Source organism: Salminus brasiliensis, chromosome 18, assembly GCF_030463535.1.
Source record: "Salminus brasiliensis chromosome 18, fSalBra1.hap2, whole genome shotgun sequence".
Taxonomy (NCBI): domain Eukaryota; kingdom Metazoa; phylum Chordata; class Actinopteri; order Characiformes; family Bryconidae; genus Salminus; species Salminus brasiliensis.
In genome coordinates, this window is record NC_132895.1 from 8,459,836 (window position 1) to 8,487,512 (window position 27,677).

The 27,677-nt window shown below is 40.7% G+C and overlaps 1 protein-coding gene across 8 annotated transcripts in view; it reads left to right on the forward strand.

Annotated features, from left to right (window-relative positions):
- LOC140539822 (probable E3 ubiquitin-protein ligase HERC1) overlaps nt 1-27,677 on the forward strand; it is an 86,055-nt gene that overhangs the window by 6,005 nt on the left and 52,373 nt on the right. For 7 of the 8 annotated variants that reach the window (XM_072662608.1, XM_072662613.1, XM_072662607.1 and 4 more), the window contains exons 2-20: nt 7,094-7,707; nt 9,140-9,280; nt 9,519-9,782; nt 11,748-11,843; nt 12,671-12,853; nt 14,236-14,547; nt 15,949-16,045; nt 16,477-16,620; nt 17,070-17,197; nt 17,781-17,925; nt 19,029-19,200; nt 19,610-19,744; nt 23,153-23,318; nt 23,684-23,809; nt 24,734-24,952; nt 25,349-25,501; nt 25,650-25,782; nt 26,707-26,898; nt 27,112-27,324. In XM_072662608.1, the coding sequence (XP_072518709.1) occupies nt 7,132-7,707; nt 9,140-9,280; nt 9,519-9,782; nt 11,748-11,843; nt 12,671-12,853; nt 14,236-14,547; nt 15,949-16,045; nt 16,477-16,620; nt 17,070-17,197; nt 17,781-17,925; nt 19,029-19,200; nt 19,610-19,744; nt 23,153-23,318; nt 23,684-23,809; nt 24,734-24,952; nt 25,349-25,501; nt 25,650-25,782; nt 26,707-26,898; nt 27,112-27,324 (3,595 nt within the window). In that variant the 5' untranslated portion in view covers nt 7,094-7,131. Of the gene's footprint in view, nt 1-1,994; nt 2,015-7,093; nt 7,708-9,139; nt 9,281-9,518; nt 9,783-11,747; nt 11,844-12,670; nt 12,854-14,235; nt 14,548-15,948; nt 16,046-16,476; nt 16,621-17,069; nt 17,198-17,780; nt 17,926-19,028; nt 19,201-19,609; nt 19,745-23,152; nt 23,319-23,683; nt 23,810-24,733; nt 24,953-25,348; nt 25,502-25,649; nt 25,783-26,706; nt 26,899-27,111; nt 27,325-27,677 lie in introns of those variants that run through there. The other variant, XM_072662610.1, reaches the window with a different exon arrangement.

Here is a 27,677-nt window from a genome sequence, read left to right on the forward strand (position 1 = left end):
TGTTCCATTCAAAGGTTTGCATCCTCATGCTTGCTCCACTTGTGCCATCAAGGATACATCAGGAGGTGGCTTCTGTGGATTTGGGACAGCCAAATATCCTAGAATGGAGCATAATCGCCCTCATAAAAAGTAGTGAGTAGAGTAAGGGCACTTGAAGAGTTCAGATTTGTTGTCATGGTCAGCTTCCAGTTTGTCCTGCAGAAGCTGTTTACTAAAAGAAATGAAAGCAGTCGGTAAAGAGCAACATAAGCAGCAGCATATTCCGTTTCCAAGCCACATTACTGCTGTTGAAAATATTGTTGGATGATGGTTACCTTATTTCCACCCTCTTTACTGTAAGCACACCTGTCTTTGGTGTTCAGGTCTGGCACATAACCCTTATTTTACATAATCCTAAGTCCCAACAACAATATGACCAGCAGCTTCCCACAAGGTCAGGAACCTTGCTGTCACAGTTGCGATAGCTTTTTCAGGTGTTAAAGCAATCTGTCATTGAAGTGGCTTGCTGCTAATAGTAGTGCAATAAGCTGGCAACTCTTCATCGTGTTTGAGTGGCTGAATACAGAGATATGCTTCATCCAGACCACACTCATTCAAGGTTCAGTGCAGTTCTGATGTCCCTATATAGGGGTTACCAGAGTAAATGTTTATTGTAAATAAGCACAAAGATGTCCGGATTTGCTGAATTACCTCTTAATATCATCTTTTTTATTTTCTATCCGTCTTTCTTCTTGCGAAACAAATTTTGAAGCTATTGCCCGCCTGTCTAGTATTTTTAACCTGCAGTCTAAAATTACTAGTTGCTTAATTTTATATATAGCAACAGAGTTCTACACTTGCACTGCAAGCCCATATGACATTTAGGCCTGTAATGACATTAAGGGTATGCTTTATTTTATTTAAAATATTATATTGTATTTTTATTTATTTTGTTGGTTATTGAATTAAAATCTGATTCAAATGCTTGATTAAATAAATATGGCTAATTCTGTGTTTTTGAATGGCTCACAAATTCCGTGTGGTCATACTTGTCCAAAACACATTTATTATCATGTGGAGTGACTAATACCTTTTCTTAAAAAAAATAAAAATAAATATATATATTATAATTATTATAATTATATTAACATTTACAGGAAAATAAATGCAAACAGTACTTTTCATTTATCATTATGTTACAGTTTTAATCTGTGTAAATCATTTAAGCCAGTGGAGATGTAAAGTAGTCTGGGCTAGTCCCGAGCCCTTGGGTATAACACCACGCTTTGAGATGCTTGGTGTTATATTTTTGTACATTGGGAAACCGTATAGCAGCAGTGGTGTAATAAATTCCTGGTGCAGTGATAAGTTGTGGGCAAATAGAGAAGGAGCAACATCTCCAGACGTGTCTAGGCCAAAGACTGCTGGGTCATGTTCCTCTTGGCCACTAACCAGGGGACAGGAGGCACTCTCACTAAAGCACAGGAAGGCCAACGGGTCTGAAGCCAGTATTTAAGGATGTGAATTAATAGTTGAAATTGAATACACTGTACTGATGGATCTTAAAGGGTCCATATTATATAACACCAAATTCTGGTAGTACTTAAAAATCGTTATTAATATTTATAACGTTAACTAAGCTGACAAAACAGCCTGTTTTGAATTAATTGTTAAAATTATGTCACAAAAACCAATACTTTAGCATATATCATTATTCAGCCTACAGTAGTTTAGCCCCACCCATTAGCCCTGAAGTTCTCGGAGCTGAAGTGAAGTTTGAAGAAACATTCTCTTGTAAAATAATTAATGACAATTTGCAATGTTCTAGTTCACAAATGATATTACAACTTAATGGTGGGCAGTAAGACATACTTTGTTAGATTACATGATAATACACTTTTCTGAGCATATTATGGATATCATCTTTACTTAAAGAACTCTGTACAACTGGATCTTTCATTGCAGAAAGAGCATAGTGCGGTCTGTGCTCTGTCCGGATGGATAGATGGCACCCCCTTGTTACTCTTGAAACGAGGTTAGCTGGCATCATGCCGGATGTGCCGCAGAGCTGGGGACGTGGCACTTTCCTCAGAGTGTGTTGGCTGCCTGATGATGTTGTAAAAGAGGCGGTGGCTGGTTTTTAAATGTATCAGAAGAGACGTCCTCTGAAAGTCCTTACCCTCCTAGTGTTGGGAGCATTGCTAGTGCTAGGAGGGTGCTACGAAAGGGTGGGTTAATTGACTAACTAGATTTCTATGATTTCTGTGCTGAATCAGTCCTATGCTATATCTCAGTGTTGGTATATCAGAATAATCAGTGATGTAGTTTGAAGTTGTGGAGTGTGGTAAATACCAGGAATTCATGGAGAGAAACTGGTCTATGGCAACTGGCTTCATCTGTGTTCTCCAACCTTGCAAACCTCCGTAATACATCCGTATTGGTTCAAGCTTTGGTGATGTGGTCCACAGAAGATTTACAGATGAACACTGATGATGCAGAATGCAAATAAATTAGATTTGAACATCTAATGAAGCTTTATTTCACATGATAACTACACATAACCCCACAATAGGAACATGCCTAGTCAGTCAAACACATTCCCATCCATAGGCTATACTTCCTGGTCGGTTGTCGATTGCAGCCAAAATTACTAAGCGCAAAGCAGGAATACCACCTGGACAGGGTGCTCGTCCATCGTAGGGTACCACACACGCCCATTAACTTGCACACTCACGCCTAGGAACAATTTAGTATTGTTTTTCTTGACAATTTTGGATGCTGCACCATCTCTCTAAAGGCTGCTCCAGAGCCTCCCATTATATAGACAATGCTTTTCTATGGAGAATATACAAACTGTGTGTACATTATATGAGGTGCCTGGATAACTTTGGCTATACAGTGCATTTATGTTTATTTATACACTGGCTGTGAAACTGCCGCTAAAATTAGAGCCTTTGTGTGTTTATATGCTTGTGTTTTAGAGAGAAAGACAAAAAGAAAGACGTGACTCAGGGGGTCAAAGGTTTGCAGTAAATGTCCATTGCGTTTAAACCACAGAGCTGAGCTCCTGAAGCTGACAGGCCAGTTTTTGCCATGGTAGTTCCCTCTGAACAATAAGACCAAATCAGCAGGGAAGAGCACAGGCTTGCGGACAGTCTGATGTCACTTTGAAAAAGGATCTCTGCTTTGAAAAGACAGCACTCAGTAAAACATAGATGTGTAAAGTTAGAGCCAAATGCCAGGTCAGTTTTGTGGTGTTTTCACTGTTGCTTATTGAGGCTTTAGGAGTGATGGAGCGTATCATATTCGAGTGCAACAGAAAGTTGTAGATATGTGAGTATTTTTAGTCTTATCATTGAACACGCTGATTACCATGCTAATAATAGATGTAACGTTTGAAAACTAGCTTTGCACACTACACTGAAAACATGACACTTTTGAATGTACTCGATGTAATCATGTGCATAATTTCTGCGCAAATACAGTATACACTGATCAGCCATAACCTTAGTACCATCTTCCTAATACCGAGTAGGTTCCCTTTGTGCCGCCATTACAGATCTGACAATTTGAGGCATGAACTCAGAATGATCTCAATCGCATAAATTAGCCTTCGGTGCCCATGACCCTGTCGTCGGTTCACAGGTGGTTCCTGTGGTTTTGGACTGCTTTTGGTAGGTAGTATGGCAGAAAAAAAAAAACCATAAGACCTGCATGATGATATTTTTTGTCTAGCCATCACAGTTTGTCCTTTGTCCCTCTCAGATTCACTTGCTGCCTAACTGTCTGACTGATCGGTGTATAAAATCAATGTAATATCAAATATTAATAAAATTCTCATTGCATTCTGTTCCTCAGTGCATCCTTCAGTCGCAAATCAAGACTGAAAAGTAAAAGGAAAAATTCCACTCACCTCAGACCCGGTTAGCAAGACACACATTTTGTGTTTGGAATTTGCATCTTTAGTTTTTAACCTATGACTAATATAACTAATATGTGATGATTACGTTTGATTTCTGATCATGAAGATTTTAGACACTGTTTTGTGATCTGTTGTCTGCTGTTAAGTGGACAAAAGTGTGGACAAAAATCAGGCTTCAGGAGGCCCTTCAGTCATTTATTTATTTATTTATTTTTTATACAATTTATATATTTTTATATATATATATATATATATATATGAGAGAGAGAAATGAGACAATATACATGACTATATTTAGAGAATAGCATGTACATGACAATATGATATAATATTAGATATTTATATATACAAGAACATCCCATTAAATATTTTGTTCTTTGTATAGAAACATGGACAAGTCAGTATTTGGTCTTTAAAACAAGCAATCTCTGGATAAAGGTGATATATTTGTAGGGTCATGGCCTCATGTATTAGCTAATTAAATAAAGAATTCAGAATGAATAGGGGATTCCTGCTGCAGCAAAGCATGCAAAGCATTTCCACGTTCAGTTTGGTTTGTGCAAAACGTGTCCTCTGTTACTGTGCAGATAAATTGACTTTAGATTTTTCTGTCCAAAGCACATTGTTCAAGTCCTGGAAGCCCTAGGTTCTCTCTGGCAATCTTTAGTCTTGACCTGATGATGTTTTTTTTGTTTGTTTTTGTTCTTCCTTGAACACCTCCAATGAAAATTACACTTGTTTGGTCTGCTGTACATTGACTTCAGCTGCGGTGAGCTACCTGTAGGTTTTGTGAAGACATTTTAGGATTTGAGTGGAGACGTCCTTGCACATCTCATGGTCCGTTCTTGAGCTGAACTTGCTAGGACTGATTTCTAATAGTTCTGAGATATTTTCAAATCCATCCCCAGACTCTTTCTAAAGCCTCAGAGAGCTCTTTGGATCTGGCTATTCTTACATCAGGATATTCGCTGAGAGAAAGGGTGGTATAAAGACCAAACATGGCCAAAGGTAGGTGAGAGAATTTTTTGGGCCAGAGAATTGGGATTTGGGCCACTTTACCTGCTGTATGAACGTAGGTTTATACCCAAATTCTCTTTAACAATGTTCTGATCATTTGCAGCTGATGTGCTGCACCTTATTCTAATTTGAGGTGGAAATAAACGTGGGGGTGTTTTCACCCTCCCCCTACAAGAATGCATTAATTGCGTTTAGAGCTGGGCAATATGACAATATTTTAACGTATGTTTAACGTATGTTATCGTAATGCACAGTATGCTTTTCTAGGCATGTTGATTACCAACAGTGTAATTAGACTGGTTTAATTAGATGACGTTCAGCAGATGTTGAATAAATACCACTGTATTCTTTACATGTATCGTGATAAATATCGTTATATAGTGTTTTTACCATATCGGCCAGCCCTAATTGCATTACATTTTGCATTAAATGTTTTTTTTAAAAGACGTTTCTTCAGTTTTATTTGTGTACTTGTATTACCTCCATCTCTGATAGAAATTACTATCAAATGTTTATATATTTAAATATGTGAAAAAATAATAAAGAAGAAGGTTTTCTGGAGGTGATAAGCGAGCTGCTTAACATGTCAGTGGTATATCAGCCCATGCTGAGTTGTATTTTTGTCCTGAAAAGGCTTTTAGAGGGTTGAGTAAGTTGGAGACTGATACTGTACTAGATTATGGCTAAGTCTGCTGCCTACTGCGTCAAAATGCTAAATAGTGTGAGGTCTAGTGACCTTATCCTTCCTTGTGGCCATCGTCACCATCATCATTGGTAGGGCAGAAGTCTTTTTTTGTCGGGGGAGATGGGGAAATAGCCTCTGGCTGTGTTTGTGTGTGCTGTAGTTGCAATGCTCCAGGTCTGTTACGCACTTGCCAAGAGCCTAGTGTGGGGAAATCTGGATTGTGAGTCCTTACTTGGTGTTGTTTACTCTGACATTGTACTGCTGCTCATTAGTCCTGCAAAATAGTTGTTCACTCGGGTTCACTAAAGGGCATGTGTAGTGTTTTTTAGGCTCTGATTCCGAAAAGGTAAAGTATTTTCTGAGTACCATGTTGACAAATATACAGTTTACACTGTTGAACAATACACCTAACAGTGTGCATATACGTACATTTGCTTTGTAATAATGTCTATTGACCTGAACTGCTTGTATTGTTTATTGTAGTGTATTGTGAGGCTAATTTAGGCTGTTGTGCTGTGGTCATCTTTTCCTATTGTCTGCTGCTGTTTAGTGGGAAATATAGCTTTGTGGTTCTGATATTCTGTTTACCTTTCAACACCCAGTGATGAGAGGATTGCCAGTAGGGGTGTAAAATGCACCAGTCTGAAGTACTTTCATTTTCCCCATGTTGAAAAATGTAATTCTAGGCTGTATTTGAATGTAGAAGTAAATAAATAGCTTGTTGTGTTGTTTTCAGTGTTCATACACTATAAGGACAAAAGTTTTGGGACACATACTTTTGTTTTATTAAAAAAGGTTGTTGCTATTGTTGGAGTTGCTAACTGTCTCTACTGTCCAGGGAATGCTGTCTTCTAGACTTTGGAGCATTGCTTTGAGGATTTGATTGCATTAGGTGACAAGTGTTAGTGAGATCAGGATGTTAGATGATCACCACCCCACCTCATGCACAACTCATCCCAAAAGTATCTACCTAATTCCGCCACGCCCACTTTCGCAAGTTTGTTTCTTCCGTCTTTGTGTTAGAATTCTGTTCATCTAATTTCTAATGGTTTACGTTTGTATCATATTCAAGGTGAATGCAGCCTGAAGTAGGCCACTGCTGTGTACCCTCATCATAAAGAACCATAAAGTGGCCAGCTGTGCCAACCCAGCATTCAAATTCAGGCTATTTAATGTTATTTAGAGCTATTAAGACCAGTGTTTCTCAGCCCTGGTCTTGGGGGCACACTGTCCCACACATTTTAGTGGATTCCCTGCTTTAACACACCCCTGCAACTCTGAAACGGCTTGTTGATTGTTTTAATCAGGTGTACTGGGAGCAGGGAAAAGCACTAAAATGTGCAGGGTAACGTGCCTCTGGGACCAGGGTTGAGAAACACTGACAACAAAAGTGAAGTGACACATATAAATCCCTAAATGACAATAAGCCTTTACTTGACTCTCTGCCTCATGCTCTCTACCTGTCTCTCTCTTTCTCTCTCCTTCCCCAGCTGCGTGCCCCCTGTGTGCGTGAGGATAATGTGCAGCGATGGTGCCTTGTCAGACCCACGTGATGTTGAAGTGGCAGGAGCACCTGAACAGCTCCTGGGCGGCGGAGGACACCGTACAAACGGCCACACGCTCCGGTGCCACCTCCCTCTACTCCAAGCTGCTCCAAAACAAGGAGGTGCTGGGCCTGGCTCAGCCCGTACAGGACCTGATGGGCCCACGGCTGCCCGACTTTCAGTATGAGTCTAGCGCCGAGGAGGAAAGGGAGGAGTACCTGTCGGCTCTGCTGCATAGCCAGCGCTGCCTAGCCCACCGCGTACTCGCCCGCACGCCTTATGCCCTGTCCCTTCACCACAGGCTGGCAGTGCTCCAGAGGGTGTACTATGCCCTCCACAGCAAGTATCACGACCGCTTTCGCACCCCACCTCCACCGCAACCGGCCTCCTCTTCCTCCTCCGGCGCAGAGGGGGGAGCCCTGGAGCCTGTTTCGGAGTCATGGCAGGTGGCCGGATCAAGGGCCAAGTCTGGCACGGACGTTCTGATTGAAATGGGCGTGCGGACAGGGCTGAGTCTTCTCTTCGCTCTGCTGAGACAAAGCTGGCAACGTGGGCGGCTGGTAAGGGTGGGGATTTGCAGAGTAACTTGGAAGAAAATACCATTTCAATATCAATAGGGCTGCCTGATACAGGTCAAATCCTAAGGAATGTGGTTATATTACTATATGTTGGGATTTTAGTGCCCTGCAGTGTGTGGTCAGTGAGTAATGGGTGAGAATTGGCTTGTATTCTTTCTAAGACAGTAATTCGATTTTCTTGTATTATAAGAACACCTTGATTTTCTAAAACACCCATAGAAAGAGTCGTGTTTGGTCAAAATGCTCAAATGGCACAGTTATTGGTTACAGGATTTATATGCATATTGAAGCCTTCTGTGATGTCAGTATTGCACAAGCCATTATTGTGATTAGAGATATTAAGGATTGGTCGGCTATATATCTGTATTGTCTGATTTTCAGACCAGATGTACGATTGCCGATCAGCAAATAATGTAGCTGATTCTGAGAGCTGGTCAGATAATACTGTAAGATCCATATTTTGCAAGTTGCTGCATCTACAGTGTGATCACAAGTAATTGTAGCACCCAATTAAAGCCACTGTAGAAACACATGCACAGACAGAATGTCATGGTTGTGTGAGCGTCATTGGGCCCATCATTGGTACGTCACTCAGCCCAGTGAAGTGAGCATCAGTGAGTAATGACACAGTGCAGTTCTGCTTGTATGGGAATTCACAGGCCCTCATGCTTGGAGTTCAGAAGGCGTTTTAAATGTGATTGATTCCAGAAAGCAATATGCATTTCACTTTGAGAGACAATGCAGGAACATTACAGAAGTCCTGCATGATTATCCATTACCAAGAAATGCCTGGAAAGGTTAAGGTGGCGTCCAGCCCCACACTCAGTTGGTATCTGCCAATCTGAGAGGCATTCGGTATCGGCCTGATCGATTATTGTTGTATGGCATCCCACAGCACTCTGATGTTGTAGTTAGTAAGGCTGTTGTTCAAGCGAAATTATTGTGACTCCCTCTAACTGAGCATGTTATACTGCTCATTTTAAATGTTTATTATCACAGTGAATCCGCTGTTGCACCGGACGTTCTAACACAAAGTGAACAAAGATGGCCACCCCCAGTGTTTCATGGAAAATAAGGTGGATTGGAGGGAGCACCATCATTCCAGAGAACACAGTTTCACTGCTTGACAGCTCTACACTGGGGGGCCTTATACCCCTCTAGCCCACACCTAGCATTAGTGTGTGTTAAAAAAAACCTAACAAAGCGTTTGGACATGTAGTGCGTGTCTCATCATTGTCTGGCCTTATGTAAATTTGTATTTTGGAGATTTTAAAGATTTTATGGTGGGTGTAATGGTAACATGCTTAACCGAGAATTCCACATAGAGCACATGTATATTTGAATAGCCTGTATTTGTCAGGACGAAGATTAAAGTTTATAGATTTGCATATTGTTTTCTTTGTTTCTCCCCTAGAGTTTGGAAGAGGACCCCCCTGATGTCGCCCTTTGTAATGAGGTACTGGGCACCGCCTCCTCCGTTCTGGCCGCCCTGCCCCCGCTGTCATTGGCAAATGAGAACAAAATCCCATCAGTGGGTCTGGATTGCCTGGCACAGGTAAGATAATATAAAACAATAACATAAGAACACAGTTAATTGATCCTTGATTGAAAACTGAGCGTTGGTCCTACTATCCAAAGAAAATAGGAAACTTCAGTTAATAAATTCAAATAGAAATGAAGTAAAATGGAATATACATACATCATTGTTGTAAGGAAATGGACATAGAAGGTTTTCCAATAATGGTGACAGCACAAACATATGATTATTTCTCTTTAAATATTCGCATGTGAAGGTGAGCGACTTCCTGAAGAAGACGGCAGTAAGTGGGTCCTGGGCAGACCAGGCTGGTCGGCGTTTGGCATTGGAACTCCTGCTGGGACTGGCTGTGCAGAGAGGATCCTTACGCTTCCTCCTGGAGTGGGTGGAGGTGGCGCTGGCAACATCAGCTTCATCTTCATCCTCATCCTCACCCTCACCATCCACCTCCTCCTCTGAGCCTTCGGGTGTGGGCTACGAGCTGATCAGTCAGATCTTGCAGCAGATGAGGCAGTATTCGGTAAGATTGTGTTTTGTCAGATCTTGCAGCAGATAAGGCTTTATGATATATTAAGCCTGACTACAGGACGTTGGGTAGCTATGTGCAGCTTTTACTAACTAAAGTACACCTACTTACTCTTTACTAAAAGAAAAAAGTCTATCCATTAACACAAAACTACTCAAACAGGCAGGACAGTCTTAGGTTTCCTTGCATTAGCTGTTTTCAGTGATGAAAAAAATACCAAATAATACTCTTAGAACTGAGCTTCAGGATATGTGTGTAATAATTTACATCACTCATATAAAATGATGTGTAAAAATGTACTGTGAAAGCACTTTGGACAATCACCCAGCCCTGCTACCGTAATGTAAACTGATGCTGTTCAAATGGAAGACAGACGGCTAATGACTAATGACGTGTAATGGATGTCAAATGATCTGTGTAATGGACACTGTATGTAAAATGGATGTACGTTCACCTTCCCAACACACACAATCTATACACAGTGTAAAATTACAGTAACCACTGTTATCCTTAACAGAGCACTTGGTGTCCTCCACAGTTATTGGTCCATTAAAGCATTAGTCCTTTCAGTGAGCTGTGTAACACACCCTTCCACTGCTGTGCATCTCAAAGACAGCAAGCAAGGCCCAACATTTCTCCTTCCTTTAAATCCAGTTTTGCCTTTCATTTGACCGGGAGTTCTTGGCCGCCCGCCTGATTCTGAAAGCCCTGGACTGGAGCTAGTCTTGGCCTGCTGTTTGTCTTTTCTGAGATTTATTTGTCTCTTAATCAATGATGAATGCTTTGGCGGCCACAAGACTGTTAATGGTGTAGAGTCTGCCACTGTTGTTCCCTACTGAAGAACGACATTTTACAGAACAAGATTTATGTGTTGCATTACTAGATGCTGCATTAAGTACTGCAGCACATTTAGAGTGATTTCAAAGCCAGCTTTAATCACCAGACACTGCTTTACTACACAGACCTTTTTCTTTTCGGTAAAACTGTAGGCAGAGCCTGATATATGGATAATTAACATGCAACAACTGGTACTGTTTTGTACAGTTGTAAATGTTGAATTTACTTTAAAAAAAAAATACACACATTGCCTCACTTTTTGTAAGTACATTAATGATTACTGTTGAGCCCCTGGGGACACATTTTGATGTATTGCATTTTTTTGTGTATTACAAAACTTGAAATTTGAAATCTGTTAAAACACTCCTCAACAATCATCCAAATGCATTAGGCAGACCCCTAACGGTCTGGGCGTGGTCTTTATATTCTAATAAATATGCATTCAGAACCAAAGAATAGTATTTCTAAGTAATTTTAACTAGAAATGTGAAATTTGCTTTATAGTTTCTGGAAAAAACAAAAAAGTGTGCTTAAAACGTTGTAGTAAAGTATACTGTTATCATTTACATCATTAAACGCCTGTATCCAGTATTTGTCCCAGTTATTGTTGTTTGCATGAATCATGGATTTGTTTGATCTATATTTGATAAAGTAATGCTTAATTAATAAAGGTATAACGGTACACACTCTGTTATGGAAAATATGGTAATTTCACATATACATATACACGTGTACTACCCTGAAGGTCTCCTGCTCGACTCCCTCTGTCTCTTTCTCATCTCTATCCCTCTTGCTGCCGCATGTAGAGAGTGTGACTCGTACGCTTGGTCTTTACTCTATTCTTTATCTTGCTGTTCTGTTTTAAAGTGAAATGACTTTTAAATGAGTTTATTTCAACTTATGAAATCATGGTGGATTGGTCGATGTGTCTGCGTTTTTAGCTACCAGGGGGGCGCTATAACGTACTACATGGAACAAACTGTAACTTCTATGTTTGTTATGGGTTTTTCTTGTAGCGAACACAGAGGTGTGAATCTTTTGTGTACCGTTAAACCCCTATTAATTAATATTGTACCATTTAGCTTACTGAGATTTGTTGTTGTTTGCTGTTTATACTCACAGGGTTTCCGCGGAGACTTCGTAAACACTCAGGTGCTTAAGAAGGATGCAGATGGACTCTGCAGTCTTTCACACGTAGCACTCTGTCTCTTCGAAGAGGTAGGTGTGTGTGTGTGCACGCGCTCGCACGTGGTGCTCTTGGCCTTGATGAAGGCCTCCCACAGTTTCCTTATGTTGTTGCTTTATTTACAAGACTTTGATGATCTGACGTGCAATGAACATTGCCGAAATCCCTGGCATGCTCAGCCAGGCTCTTCTGATGTTTTTCAGATGGAAGAATATAAACATAATTTTCATGATGAGGAAAAATAGCCACAGTCTTTTTGTTTCTCTTTGGTACTCAGTATTTGTGCAGTGCGTTTAACAAGTTAACTAAAAGCTGGTAATTCAGTTACTCGTTATTAGACTTGTTTTTCAGTAAGTACTATGAATTATTCAGGAATTATGAATTTTTTTAATACATTGGAATACATACATTCGTATGTAACATTTAATTATTATCATGATTATGTTGTAAAGCAACATTATGTAGCATGTGTACCTTAAAATAGCAGCTTTCGTATAATTATGATGCTCCACTGACCTGTAATTGTTGCTGCTCCGGGCTTGACATGCTGCTAACTGCACTATGTAACTCTAGTGAAGTGGGGCTGGAAAACGCTCGTCATATACTTTCTGCTATATGTACTTGACTGCATCAGTCCACTTGCTTCTTTTACTGTCAGTGACCGTTCTGTATCTTTCAGCTTATCCAGAAATAGATGCGTAAAGTGTGTCCTTTAGTGGTGGCTCAAAGCCTAAGAGCAAGAAATACCTCAAGAAATAATTCTCACATACTGCTGTAATTATTAAAAAGATATTTAAAATTGCATTTTTAATGTATTGTTGTTTTTTTCTTCTTGTCTCCATTTTTGTTTGTGTTTTAGATTTGCGCTCTGGCGTCTAATTGCCTGTGCTCATGCAGTGTGGGCTCATCCTCCCCTGGCTCTGAGGGTGATGCAGTGAAGGTTTATGTTTGGGGCAGTAACAGCAGTCACCAGCTGGCCGAAGGAACTCTGGAGAAGATCTTGCAGCCCAAACTGGCACAGGGCTTCAGCGATGCACAAATGGTGTGTCCAAATTAGTTTGTCTGCATGTGTTAAAAGGAACCCTGACTGTTGAAATTCCTTTCCATGTTTAAAGGTTTAACACACAGTATGTCATGGTCTGGCTGTTTGACTGGACTGCATTTGGGGTAAACAGAAAGCTGTTTTTTTTGCTGCACTTATTTGTGCAGTACATTCAAAGCTGCAGTGCTGTCTCCTTTAACTGTCTGAGAGCTTGGTCCTACAGCAGACGGTAAATCCTCTGCATCATTATGCCTGTGAGCTCTGGCTCTGGAACATCAAACCCTTTCTATCTAACAGCCATTACCCTTGCTCTGATGCAGTTCGCACACAACAGAGCCATCAGCCTCAGTCTGACATATCCTGCTCGTTGCGCTGTTCTGGTCAGCAGTTATTTAGGGTGAAATGCAGTGTCTAGTATCTTGGAGAGAATAATGCATGCATTTATGCAACATTCATTAACACATTTAAGAAAAACAGACTCCAAGTGTTACCAGACTTATGTAAGCGGTCACTTGCCTTCAAACACTATTTGTGAAAATTTGTAGAGCCACAATACATACAGTGCCATTCCCAATTTAGGGCACCTTTTCTCAAAATGCCTGTTTCTTTGAATCGTTATAAGTAGAAGATGTACCAGTTCCCAGAAGCCATAGACTTAAAGATGGAACATCTTAAAATCTGTGTATTACTTGTTTTGTATAGAGTGAAATAATGGAAAGGGGTATCATGCAAAAGTTTGGGCACTCCAAGATTGGCTTTTTCACAGTCATCATTAGGAAAGACCAGATAATTAAAATTTAATGAAACAAACTGTTTAACACTGGAGTAAATCGCTTGTGTTGCAACCAGTGGCAAAGGGAACGTTGTACTGATAGAAGGAAAAATGGATAAAATTAAATACCAAATACAAATTTATTTCTGGAAGCAAACATTACACCTTCTGTAAAAAAAAAAAGGCTTAAGATGAGAAGTGGATTCCTTCTACAGCAAGATAATGATTCTAAGCGTACCTCAAAATACACAATCAGACCTTAAGAGGCACAAGTTCACAAGTTAAAGGTTTTCATATGATCCTCACTGTCCTTCAACCTAAACATCATAAAAAAACAAATCTGTGGATAGACCTTTGGATAGCAGTGCAGTAAAATCACCAAAAATTCCAAAAACGTATTTCATTAAATTAAATACTGACTATAAAATAAATTGTCTGAATCATCTGAATAAATACAAAATTAGTAAATTCATTATTATTCAGTACATTATGTTGATTGTTTGTTACAATCAATTAAATTGATGCAAGTGAAATGCCTTAACGGACAACAGACATTGGCTCCAAAAAAGTTGGATCTGTAATATATTCATATTTATCTGTCTGTTTGCAGATTGAGGCAGGTCAGTACTGCACCTTCTCTGTATCGGCTGACGGTTCAGTAAGGGCTTGTGGGAAAGGCAGCTATGGGCGTCTGGGCCTGGGAGACTCCAACAATCAGTCTGTTCCAAAGAAGCTGGTACTGGATCCACCACGCACCATGAGGAAGGTTTCCTCTTCCAAAGGCTCGGATGGCCATACGTTGGCAGTCACTGCTGAGGGGGAGGTGTTCAGTTGGGGGGACGGAGACTACGGCAAGCTGGGACATGGAAACAGCGCTACGCAGAAATACCCCAAAATCATACAGGGACCCCTACTGGGCAAGGTAAGGACAAACTGTCTTTGAGGTTTTTAACTTTGTTTTCTGTGTATAGAATATCTGTCTTATAAAAGTGTTGTTGATTGTGCAGAAGATTAACATGTTAAGTACCAAAAAGCACAGAGGGTTTGATTTGAGTTCAGTCAGAAGTTCTCATAACTTACATTTCTACTTCTGCATCTCAGTTTGGTCAATAATACATATTGAGTTGAGCCTCTAAAAATGAGCTGCAACTGAAACTGATTAGATATTGTGTTGTTAAGTGTAGTGTGTAGTTTGTGGCTTCGGCTCCTCCTCCTGTTTACTGATTATTCCCATCTGCAACTAGGAAATTCCCTATTACGTGATGTTCCTAGATTAGGAGGTTTTTGACAATAGAGTGCTGAGCACTTTCTTGGATTTGTGCCTGTTGAGAGCTGTGAAATTACACTACACACAAACACAGTAGGTCTGAGTAAATTTACCTTACCGTTCTTTTTTTGGTGCACAAATCGTCAGGATTTTATCTGTGTCTAACTGCCTGACAAGGAGGAGATCATAAGTCAGAATCCCATCAACACCCAACCCCCCCCCCCCCATGTGGTAGGGTGGTACAATGGTTTTTGCAGTGTAAATGTAAAAATGTAAAGTTTTGAAGGTACTGTTTCTTGCTTTAATTAAAAACATCAGACATTACCCGTAAATATCTAAATGTGCTCAGACTTTTTGAGTGGTGTATATTTTTTTAAATATATTTTATCTGGACAGGTTTCTCAGATGTTTTGTTTAAACATTTCTGTGTTTATGTAGCTCTGCTTACACACTGGATAACTTTCCCTAATAGCCAGTCCTAATTTGCATGTGTTACATTTCGCTCTGTGTGAGCAGAAGGATGTGAGGAAAAGTGAAACTGAGCCAAGCTGCTGGCACCCTCTAGTCATTGTTAAAGAAATAGTTCCTAGTAAATACTGCTATAATGCAGTAGTGTTGCTATAATATATAATAATAGCGATATTATAATAATAATAATAATAATAGCTCCTCCTGGCTGCTGTACAGTTTGTAATAGCCATCCACTAGCCATCCTTAATCTGTGGTCGCTTTCTGACCACTAATTTGCTCTTATTATGGATGTCATTTGGGTAGTCTATATTATATTAGGTGGTGTTCTCAGCACATCAGTGACACTGCCATGCCATTACCATATGAGTGCCACTCATGTGCTGAGAGTGGTCCATCATACACAATATCTGGTTAAAAGCAGAAGTAGCAGCAGCAACAGATGGACTGCAGTCCATACATAACTGTACACTTGTATAGTGGAGCTAGAAGGTGGATAAAGTGTAGGTGGACTGTGTGTATTAGTGCTTTTTGCTGCATGTATGTGCTATTTTCTGACTGAGGGTGTGTGTTTTTGTCTTTCCCTAGGTGGTGGTGTGTGTGTCTGCTGGTTACAGACACAGTGCAGCAGTAACTAATGATGGAGAACTGTATACCTGGGGAGAGGGAGATTTCGGTCGCCTTGGTTGGTCCCTCTTCTCTCTCTTTCTTTCATACTCATGCACATGTGTGTGTGTGTGTGTGTGTGTGTGTATAGTTCGTCTGTTAAAATGCTTTATATTTGTGTTATAAAGCATTTATAAAACAATGCTTTATGTTTATCCGCTACAGAGTCCTTTTCTACAGGGACTAGACAAGCTGTATGTGTGCATTTGCACATCTATGTCATCAATGGGTGCAACTTAAAGTAGCTGAATATGTTCTTTTGCTATATGTCATAGTCTGTATATGTGTGTGTGTGTATGTACAGATACATATGTTATATATGACAATAATTGTGTTGATGTAATATATACTTTTAAATTGAAACTGTATGTAAATGCTAGGAGCTTCGTGACAGTTGGAGTATATTCTCACTCTCTTTCTTACACTATCTTCTACACTCGCTTTTTCTAGGCCACAGTGACAGTCACAGCCGGAACGTTCCAACACTGGTGAAGGACATCAGCGGGGTGGGCCAGGCGGCCTGTGGCAGCTCACACACCATTGCTGTGGCTCAAGACGGGCGCATCGTCTGGTCGTTCGGAGGGGGAGACAACGGTCAGCTTTTCCGCTGCTAAACATGATCACCACTTCATACCAATCTCTCAGCAAGACATATCTGTGCAAGAATACATTCTAGTGACCTTGTAGAAGGAAGTGAAAATGTACATAAATAGCCAAGACATGTTTGGTGTCTCTGCTGGATCTACAAGGCTGGTGTTGCTAATAAGTGCTGTATTGCTAATTGATGGGGTTAAGCTACATTAGCCAAAGTAGTTCTGGGACTAAACTGAAGAAGGAGGCACACGAACATTAAATGCTACATATTTGTGTACATTTTGATACACAATTGATATGTTATACAATATTAAACACTACAGATCGAGACACAGAGCGGAGATATGTCTCCGCTGCTCAGTTACATTTGAATCAAACAGGAAATTGAGGAAACGAGTGTTAGTAAGTGTGAAATATGTTTGAACTGTGTGTATGTGTGTGTATTGAAGGTAAATTAGGCCATGGGGACACAAACCGTGTGTACAGGCCCAAGGTTATAGAGGCTCTACATGGCTACATCATAAGGAAGGTGTGTGCAGGAAGTCAGTGCTCACTGGCTCTCACTTCTGCTGGGCAGGTAATTACATAGATACGCACACACACACACACACACACACACACACACACACACACACACACACACACGCACTCTCTTAAGTGATTTACATATGTTGTTGCCAAAATCTTATTTTTACACAAGTTAATTCAACAGTTTGTATCATTTTTATATACGAATAACTACTTCAAAATAATTGTAATGCTCCACATACTTGTAAAAGAAGTATATCATCTTAATTTTTGCTGGATGGCGCTCCCATGAACTGAGATGCATGTGTTAAGCATGTCCTTTACGGGTGGCTCAAAGCACTAATTACACTTCCTGACTGTAGGGCAAGCCCAAGAGCAAGAAGTACCAATTCTTGCATAATGCTGCCTAAATGTACTTTAACATTTATTAGCTTCTGTAGTTCAGAAATTCAGAGACAAGATTTACTCTGTAACAGGGACAATATTTAGTTGACACATTATGATATAGCACATGTTTCCAGACAGACACAGATTTGCTCGTCTTACTAGACTTAACTTTGGCTGTCCCAGCACACCCACATTTAGTTAAGAGTCTGTGGTTTTCTATGTATATGTGTTTTCTTGTTTTTCAGGTGTTTGCCTGGGGCTGCGGCTCATGTCTGGGTTGCGGCTCCTCAGAAACCACGTCTCTCAGGCCCCGTTTCATAGAGGAGCTGAGCGTCACGAAAATCATAGACATCTCCTGTGGGGACAGCCACTGCCTCGCGCTGTCTCACGGTGAGAGGAACGCAGGAAAGACATGCAGCTATTACAGCTTCTCACACACTGCTTTTTTAGTTGTACACAGCAATAACATCAGGCTGTCAGGACCTATCTGTGTTATGCTCTTGTTAGTTTGCCTGGGGAGGCTCTGTAATTGAATTAATTAATGATAATGTAATTTAATTAAGTGATTTTCATAATCAGCTTGTATCTGCAGTGTGTGTAGTTTTTTACAGACTGACAGCAAAATAATGGACCTCTCTCAGTAATAGTCATAATATTGTTCTAGACCAACTAATGCTAATGGAATAACAAGATCTTCTAATAGAAACCACCAGGCTGTGTGTTGTTGTTGTTGTTATTGAGAGTGTCCTGTGATCTAAAACTGACAGAATATCTGGCTTAAGACCTTTCAGTCCAAAATATCTGGAAATTTGGGGAAAATACACACATGCACAGTTCCGAACTGTTCAGCCAAGCAGATGCATTACTCAGCTTAGACTAGTGTAACCAATACAACTAGAATAGTGCCAGAGACTACATCATAAGTGTATGCATTCAGTTATTGTAAGCCAACTCACTGTAGAATTATTGCCTTATTAGCCAACTGTCAAATTATTAGGGACCATATCTGGGTGTTTAAGGGCAGGGGAGCACTACACTACCTGTAGATCTGTAGTGCTGCGGTCTCCACTGACTGGTTTTGACATTTATACAAGTCTCAGTACTAAAGCATAAATGTCCTCCATAAATGTACAGTACCATCGCTCATCATTTATTTAGTATGTACACTATATGTCAAAATGTTTGTGGACACCCATTCTAGCTGGCTAGTGCTCCATCCAAATGAATTGGGGAGTTAGGATGAGGTGAGACGATCATGCAACATCCTGACCTCACTAATGCTCTTGTTGCTGAAAGCAATCAAATCACAGCAATTATCCTACAAAATATGATAAACAACCTTCTCTGGATAACAGACAGTTAAATCAGTAGAGAGTTTTTTTTGGAAGAAACAATGAACGAGCAAGTGTCCCAATACTTTTGTCCATATACTGTATAATGTATGGCTTTGCATTTATTTTGTATTATGTATTCATTTTTCCTTTCTGTCTCAGAAAACGAGGTGTATGCATGGGGTAATAATGCCATGGGCCAGTGTGGGCAGGGCCACACATCAACACCGATCACCAAACCTAAGAAGGTGATTGGTCTAGAGGGAGTGTCAATCCAACAGATCACTGCAGGAACCTCTCACAGCCTAGCTTGGACAGCCGTTCCTACAGACAGGTAACAAGAACTGCAACAGTATAGTGTATAGTGAATCCTTATTATATATTATGTTAGTTCATTTTGTCCTATATTGCCCCCTAAAAAAAATAAACATTAAAGTAACACTTTTATTGCTCCTTCCACTCTTGCTGCTTATACTAATAATACCCTTAGTGGTCATAATAATAACAATTTGGCCAAGCCAGAGCTAGGTGGCCTCTATAAGGTAATGAAATTAGCTCCTGTGGCTCAGTTCCAGTCTGCTCCATCTGGCCTGAGTTTCCGGCTCTGCTGCATTAGTGTAATGGATACAGTGTCCAGGATTATGAATGGCAGTTCTTTGAGATCATAGTGCAGTCTGAATTATTCATACTGTGTCTGTGTATATGTATATGTATGTGTGTGTGTGTGTGTGTGTGTGAGACAGGCAGCTGGTGGCATGGCATAGGCCATTCTGCGTGGACCTGGAAGAGAGCACTTTCACATACCTGCGCAGTTTCCTGGAACGCTACTGTGACAGCATCGGTGGTGACACACCCCCAGCACCCTTCTCCTCAAAGAGGTAGCACACACACACACACAGTCTTGTACAACACAAAACATCATCATGGTTAAAATAACAGAGTCATATAATATGCATACAAACAAAAAAACGTTATAAGAAAATAACTATAAAAATATTAGACCATTTAAAATGCTCAGAAGCTCCTTCACTGTGCTACAATATATAGATTATGTAAGACTGAGTTTCTTGTATTTATTTGAAAATGTAATAACTGCAAACTGTCAATCACATCAGTCAGTAAAGCACTGTTTATCTAAAACTACTCAAGTCTACTTTGTGTGCATATGGGTGAGATTTGAAGGTTCTTCTGCTCAAAGCACATTTTTCCTGAGATATGTCCTAAACATACCCAAATATCCAAAATCCTGATCATTGTATAGAGCTTTATTATAAGGACCAGAATTCAACAAGATAGTGAATGATTTTGGACACGTTGTTGTGTGTGAGTCACTGCTGTGTGACAGCAGAGTGTGTCACTTAAACAGTCTGAACGTCTGTCTTCCTCAGAGAAGCTGCATGCAAATCTTTAAACCAAACAATGTGAGGAATTACATATTCTATAGTAATTCATAGTCTTAATACATATTCATAGTCTTATACTATTTAATTAGGGGGATTATTAGTGCTCTGGACAATTTGCACTACGTTTGAAGACACCTCTACAAAATGAACCTCAAAGTAGTGCACTGTATAGTAAATAGGGCACCTTTTCTGTGTTCTCTGGCAAGCTTTAATCCTAATGTTTTTTTTTTCTCCTTACGCACCATGTTCTGAATGGACAGTTTTATGTGTCTATATACAAAATAAAGTCACTGCAGAGAAGTATTCTCTATAAAATAGGACTTCCTGGAGCAAATAAACAAGAATCTGTTGTCACTATGCCTAATGCCAGGGGCTAGAGAGGTATAAAGCCCCCCAGAATTGAGCTGTGGAGCAGTGGAACTGTGTGCTCTGGCTTAATAGGTGGTGCTCTATCCAGTACTTCTTGGAATGAGTTGGGGATGAGGTGGGGTGGTGACCATCCAACATCCTGACCTCACTAACGCTCTAATCACTGAATACAATCAAATCCTTGCAGCAGTGCTTCAAAATGTTGTAGAGAGCAAGAGACAGTTGCCCCAACAATTTTACAGGATAAACTTTTTAATGACTTTGATTTTGGAAGAAACAATGAATGAGGAGGTGTCTTAATACTTTTGTCCATATAGTGTGTCCAACACTGACCTGTATCCAGCATCTTTCCCCTCTTAGATGTACTCAACACACTCACACACACACTTTCCACCTAGCGATGTTTGTTTGCTGTTTGTTTTTTCCTCCTTCTCACTAGCGTCTTCCCAGCTTTCAGCACTCAGACTGTTTGCTTAGTGCCATCTCTAGTGAAAGACAGCCTGGTTCTGTTGCAACATAAATAGCACTGTCTCTGAAAACGATGGACTTTTCCTAAAAATAAGTCGTGAGGTGACCCTGCTTCATCCTCTGCTGAGTGGCAGTGTTGTAAAATGACAGCTGAAGCACAGGCTGTGGAGCTTGTGGGCTTGATCCACTGCATTGCTGGGCTGCTGTCAGTGTTCGTGGACTCTGTTGTCATTCTGGTGTAGAATGCAGACCAGCTGACTGCCTGCCTGCTTTGGCATGTGTGGACTAGAATGTGTGGACTGCAGTGATTGCTCTGCCTGCACTCTCTACTCTCCCTAAACAAAGCACTGACTGATGAGGAGAAACGAAAACGCTATCGGAATAACAGCAGTGTTGTCCCCTTTAAATATTTGTTTGCTGTGCTTTGAAGGTTGGATAGGGATCAGAATGAGATTGAAATTATCTCTTGCAGTTCAGATGCTGTGCAGGGGCAGAGTTTAAAGTGTTTTAAGAACACCCCACCCTCTTTCTTTTCATCACTATGTGATACTACCAAATAACCCACCTTTACGTAGCTCCCCCTATAACCAACATTATGAGGGTAAGGACTTCAGATACATGCAAAGCCAGTTCTCTTTTTAAACTGCCACCGCTGGGCAGCCGACACGCTCTGAGAAAAGTGTTGGGTCCCTGGTTGCTGGCCAGCATCACTTTAAGAGTGATGAGGTGAGAGAGCACCACCTACCCACCTGAAGAGAACACTGCCAATTGTACTTTTTCGGACTCCGAACCTGATGGCAAAGCGGCATGGCTCAGGATTTAAACTCGTGACCCCAGGCCTAGAAAGACATTCTTTTTTAATGTTATTTTTGCTAAGGTCACACTTAAGATACAAGTTAAGATCAAATTTTATTCCTCAGAAATTGTCGTAAGGGTATGTTCTTAAGAGACATTTTATGAACAGTTGGTATTCTTAAAAAACTCACCAATATCGTCTCGAGAATTGTCTAAAATTTGTTCTTTGTCAGAAGGTCTAGATCAGATTCCAGATGTGTTTATAAAGTGCTGAATTCTTTACAGCTCATAGCTTAAAGTGATCCCATTGTTATCATAAACTGAACAAATCCCAAATGTTATGATCACCTCACACTTGTCCTAGACTGTAGGTTCAGAAGGTCACCCTCTAAATCAAGGGTGGGGAACCAAGCGCAAGTGTCCAGCACAGTTTGCTGATTTTCCTTCTCCAACACACTTGCTAAACCTGACGGTTAATTCAAAGTTTAATTGAGTCAGGGGCGCTTAAGATAAGATAAGATAGTCCTTTATTAGTCCCGCAGTGGGGAAATTCACAGTGTAACAGCAGAAAGGGATAGCAGGACACTCAGTTACAAAAATTTAGATAAATAATTTACACTATATACACAATATAAATAAGAATTAAAAGAGCAATAACAATATTATTTACAGCAAAAGACTCTTAATTGCACATGGGGGTGGGATATTGCACATAGTATTCCCTGAACAGAAAAAAAGGAGGAATCCAGAGTTCCCCACCCCTGCTCTCACATGATCAGTTTAAATAGTTGAATTACTGGAATTAACGTCTAATCTAATAAGATTTACGTGGAGATTGTTCTCAAAATGCTTTTAGTGTCTACATAAGTTCTTGTATTATACACATTGCATGTTTAAATCCTCACTTCCTCACCTCAGAATGTAGAATAGCTAAAACAGTAGTTGTGTCTATAGCAAGGCTTGGATTTGAGTAAGTGTTTAGTGGAGGGAAGTAGTGAGCTGCTCCAGAAGCCTTTATCTTGACTCTGTGCCCAGAATGATGATGTTACTGTCCAGAAACCCCACAGACTTGCAGACAGGGTTGAGATGCACACAGACACAAAATCACACACCGGGATGAAAGGTCAAACACACACACACACACACACACACACACACACACACACTGTTACATGGGGGAACATATGGCCCAGTTCTGCATGAAGGTCAGCCCAATCTAATCCTTTTAACACTGACTTTCCTTTTTCTCAGGGAGCATCACCAGTTTGTGCTGCTGTGTATGAAGCTCTTGTCCATCCACCTGTCCCTGGCCCATGCAGGAGGCACGGGGGCTACTGTTCTCGGAGCTCAGGGGAGACCCCTCCGGAACCTCCTGTTCAGACTCATCGACTCCAACGTGCCCGAATCATTACAGCAGGTTTTGCTTCTAACAGTCTTCCAGTTACCTAAATCTCAAAGCTCTCAGCATCTGCACTCAGTAACTACTAGTTACTACTACTACTAGTTTAAACAGTAAAGCAGTGACACCCGTTAAGTCTTTGTAATTCTGTATTTACATATAATGATGCATCCTCTTAAAAGAAGACCTGTTGGAGGGGGAGCTTACAGACGTTTAGGTTACTTTTAGTAGTTTGCATTTTTGCTGTTTGCTATATTTGACAGCTTTTGTAAAACAATGTAGGCTTAGTCATCACTCACATTTCTGTAGTCTAGCAGATGAAAATGAGTCATTGACCAGCTTTGGTGTTAAATCTGTATGTGTGTATCTGTGCCTGTGTGTAGGCGGTGATGAACACGTTGTCGATAGGAGCGTCTCTTTTGCTGCCTCCTCTCAGGGAGAGAACAGAACTGCTGCACTCACTGCTACCTCAGGGCCCAGAGAGCTGGGAGAGTCTCTCTAAAGGACAGGTACATGCACACACACACACACACACACACACACACACACATGTATATAGGTGTAGGTGTGGACGTATTTATACTTATGTATGAACTGGGTGTTTAGTTATCCAGTCACTTAAAAAAACACTAATATTAGAATAAACACTAAAAACATTCACGCAGAAAGTCGTAGTGGTTCTCCATCATCATTCATTAAAACACTCCAAAAAGTTTCCTCGTAAAGTCTTGCATTAAAGGTAAAGGTAAAGGTGCACGTATTTGTCACTGTACTGTGTACACTGTACAGCGAAATGTGTCCTCCGCATTTAACCCATCTGGTAGTGAACACACACACACACACACACACGTGTTAGGGGCAGTGAGTACACACACACACCCAGAGCGGTGGGCAGCCAACTCCAGCGCCCGGGGAGCAGAGAGGGTAAAGGGCCTTGCTCAAGGGCCCAACAGTGGCAGCTTGCCGAGCCCGGGAATCGAACCCACAACCCTGTTATCGATATCCCGGCGCTCTAACCGCTGAGCCACCACTGCACCACTGCATTATTTAGAGTTCTCCTCCAACAGCTGGTTTGGTAAATCAGGTGAGCTGCTGCTGCTGCTGCTGATGGAGTTGAACACATCCACGCTGTGCTGGCTGGACTGGGGGCGTCCAGGAGAAACCTGGAACCCAGCTCTGTTCCTCAGACTAGCTCACAAGATCTCACCTACTTTCTTTAGAATGAGAAGCTCTTCTTCTTTTTTACTGGATTTATGTTCACCTGCTTGTGTCTTAGTTGTAAAATTCATGTGATGTGTTTTATTGCAAAGATAAATTAAATAATGTCCTTCCTCAGATACACAATGTTAGTTTCAAAATGAAGTTGCCTTCATCCCTTACTGCCTTAAGCGCTGCTGACCTTGTCTATCTGTGTATCTTGTCTATCTCTCCAGCGTCTGCAGTTGGATATGGTGCTGAACAGTCTCCAGGAGCAAAGCCATGTAGCTTCCTTGCTGGGTTACAGTTCACCAGGGGATCTGAGTACTGGCCTTTTGCCCCCTACACCGGATAGGTCTGCGGGCTCCTCTACCTCCAGCACTGAAGCCCCAGACCACCTTCACCTGGCTGAAGTCCTGCTTAAGACCCTCCTGCTGAGCATTGGATTCTATACGGTAAGTCCTGTATATGCAACCCTGACAAGGGTTCACACCATGCCCATTTTGACCCATTTTTTCACTTTGGTGATACACAAAGTCAATCAAGAAACATTTTTAAAAGTAATTATCTGCTGAACAATCTCATTTACACATAGTTTCAAAGTTTGTTTGGAAAAAATATACATAAATAAAAAAATAACTAACTAAAACGAACTAAAAAGTGGCTGGTCTTGGAAAAACTCAAGCTCTGGCTTTGAGGATGCTGAGGCAGGAGACCATGTTCAATACTATATGAACTACTTCATCTTATGGTGTTGGTAATTGTGTGTCTGGAAGCCATTGTGCTAAGTCAGCTATTATAATTAAACTCTTTAAATTAAACACTGCTTTTCTGCTGAATCTTGTGTGTAGGAGCGTGCCTTTGGTGAGCTAGAGAAGAACAGCGACAAGCAGCAGCCCAGTTCAGCTCAGAAACAGACTGAAGCTCCATCTCACTTCCACCACCTGCTGTCAGCTCTGCACAAACATCTGCTGGCCCACTGTTACATCTACACAAATACAGAGGTACCATTATATTAATAATGTAGGTAACACTTAGTTGCAGTTGCTGACTGTAGACACATTTTTCTGACACTCGCTTTTACTGTGCCATTGTGTTTACCCAGTGGGAAAAATAAAAGTAGTTCATTTGTGTTTGTTTGCCTCTGTGTAGGATGACAGCAGTGTGACATTGCTCCATAAGCACCTGTGCCTGCTGTTTCCATATGCTGCTGAAACATTCAGGAGGTCCACCATTCTGCTGGAGGAGAGCTCCCTGGACAAACATGTCCTTAATAAGCTACACTGTAAGAAAACATTTACTGCTGTTTATGCATTTGGAATCATGAATAATGATTAGAGATGCCCCGGTCAGATTATTTTGCTTTCTGAGACCGTTCTAATCTTATATTTTGTGTATAAATGATAGTCACACAGTTTAATAATAAACATTATAAGATGTTCTGCTTATAAATACTAACTTTATTTTTAGTAGCATTTTTTTTTATAATGAGACATTCTGGACTAATTGATTTAGTTTAGTACAGACTTTTCCTAAAATGACTGTTAATCCAGTCTGACTCCCTGACCAGTCAGCTCCCAGCTCCTGTACAACACTGCAGTCAGGTCACTTTCTGTGTGTGTTTGTGTGTGCATAGTGGCACACACTCTGGATTGATATGTTGTTGGTCTCTTGGTGTGAATGACTAGTTTATAGTGGGTGAATGTGCTGTGTGTGATTTGGGAATAATGTCTGTTAATGGCACCTAGAGGACACTTGATGGCGCTCTGGACATTGTGGTTAAAGCAAAGACTCAGAACTATATTGGAATTAAAATAGCCGATACCCGATCCATTCAAATATGCCTGAATTGGACCAAATCCTGACCCACTTAATCAGATTGGGACATCCATAATAATAACAATAATTATAGTAATAATAATAATAATACGGTACGGTCTATAAGTTTGAAATCATAAATGTAAAAAATATATATGAAAAAGTATTTTTTAGAAAATGTTATTGTTTATTATTTATTATTTAATATATCCTTGTATCTTTGCATACAATACTCACATTTACTCCAGTTTTATACTGTGCTAAAATATGTTATGTATGTTATAGCTCTCTCTCTCTCTCTCTCTCTCTCTCTCTCTCTCTCTGTGTGTGTGTGTGTGTGTGTGTGTGTGTGTGTGTGTGTGTGTGTGTGTGTGTGTGTGTGTGTACACAGTGGTGTTGTTTGGCTCAGTAGCAGGCAGTCTCCTGTGTCAGGTGATGTACTCTCTACTGCTGTTGCCTCTGGCTGTGGTGAAGCCTCTTCTGCCTCACCTGCTGTCTCTACTGGAGCAACTAAATGAGCTTAACTGCTACCTGCCCAACACCAGCCTTTTGGAGACACTGGAGCTAGAGGGAACACCTGCAGGTAAATGCAGAAACAGTCCATGCCCCAAATGAAAGATTATTTAAATATTTATATTAGTCTTTTACTGTTGTTTCCAACTTCTGGCATGTAGTGTGTGTCCTAGAAAGTCTTTTTAAGTGTCTTTCTGTGTAAGAATATGAGATAATACTGAAGCTACATTAGCTGTGAGATGACTGACCTATTCCCCACTCCGCTTAACCCTACCATACCCAGAGCTGTCAGAGGTGACTGATAATGCTGTTGGAGTAGAGTCACATGACTGGGCGTGGCTTCTGGACCTAGAGAGGTCTGTAGCCCTGGCAATTGGTCGATGTCTGGGAGGGATGCTACAAGGCCCTCCCTCTTCTGTTCAAGAGAAGACGTCCGAATATTGGCTTTGTAACCCGCTCCTGAGAAACGGACTAGAGATGGACTTCGAACAGCTGGGTAATGAAATACTTTAGTGTTTCTGAGTCTGGTGTAGAACAGAAATGTGAATTACACAGAAGTCTGATCTGCAGCATGAAAAAAATACAAGATGCTATTTACAAACCCAGACTGTACAGTGCAGGAGTAAGTAGCAGCTAGTGTTCGGGTAGAGAGAACAGTAGGCAGCTTATGTCCAGAGAGAAATTCAGTTAAAATGCAAAGTGTATACAGTCCCTGAGCTGATGGAGCTTTTGGTTTAACAGAATTCCCACAGGAACACTCATCTAGAACTGAAAATAGTCACAGCATACAGTAAAAAACAATAAGTAAAACAGACATCGTCTGCAGCCCCATCTCACACCATGAGTTAG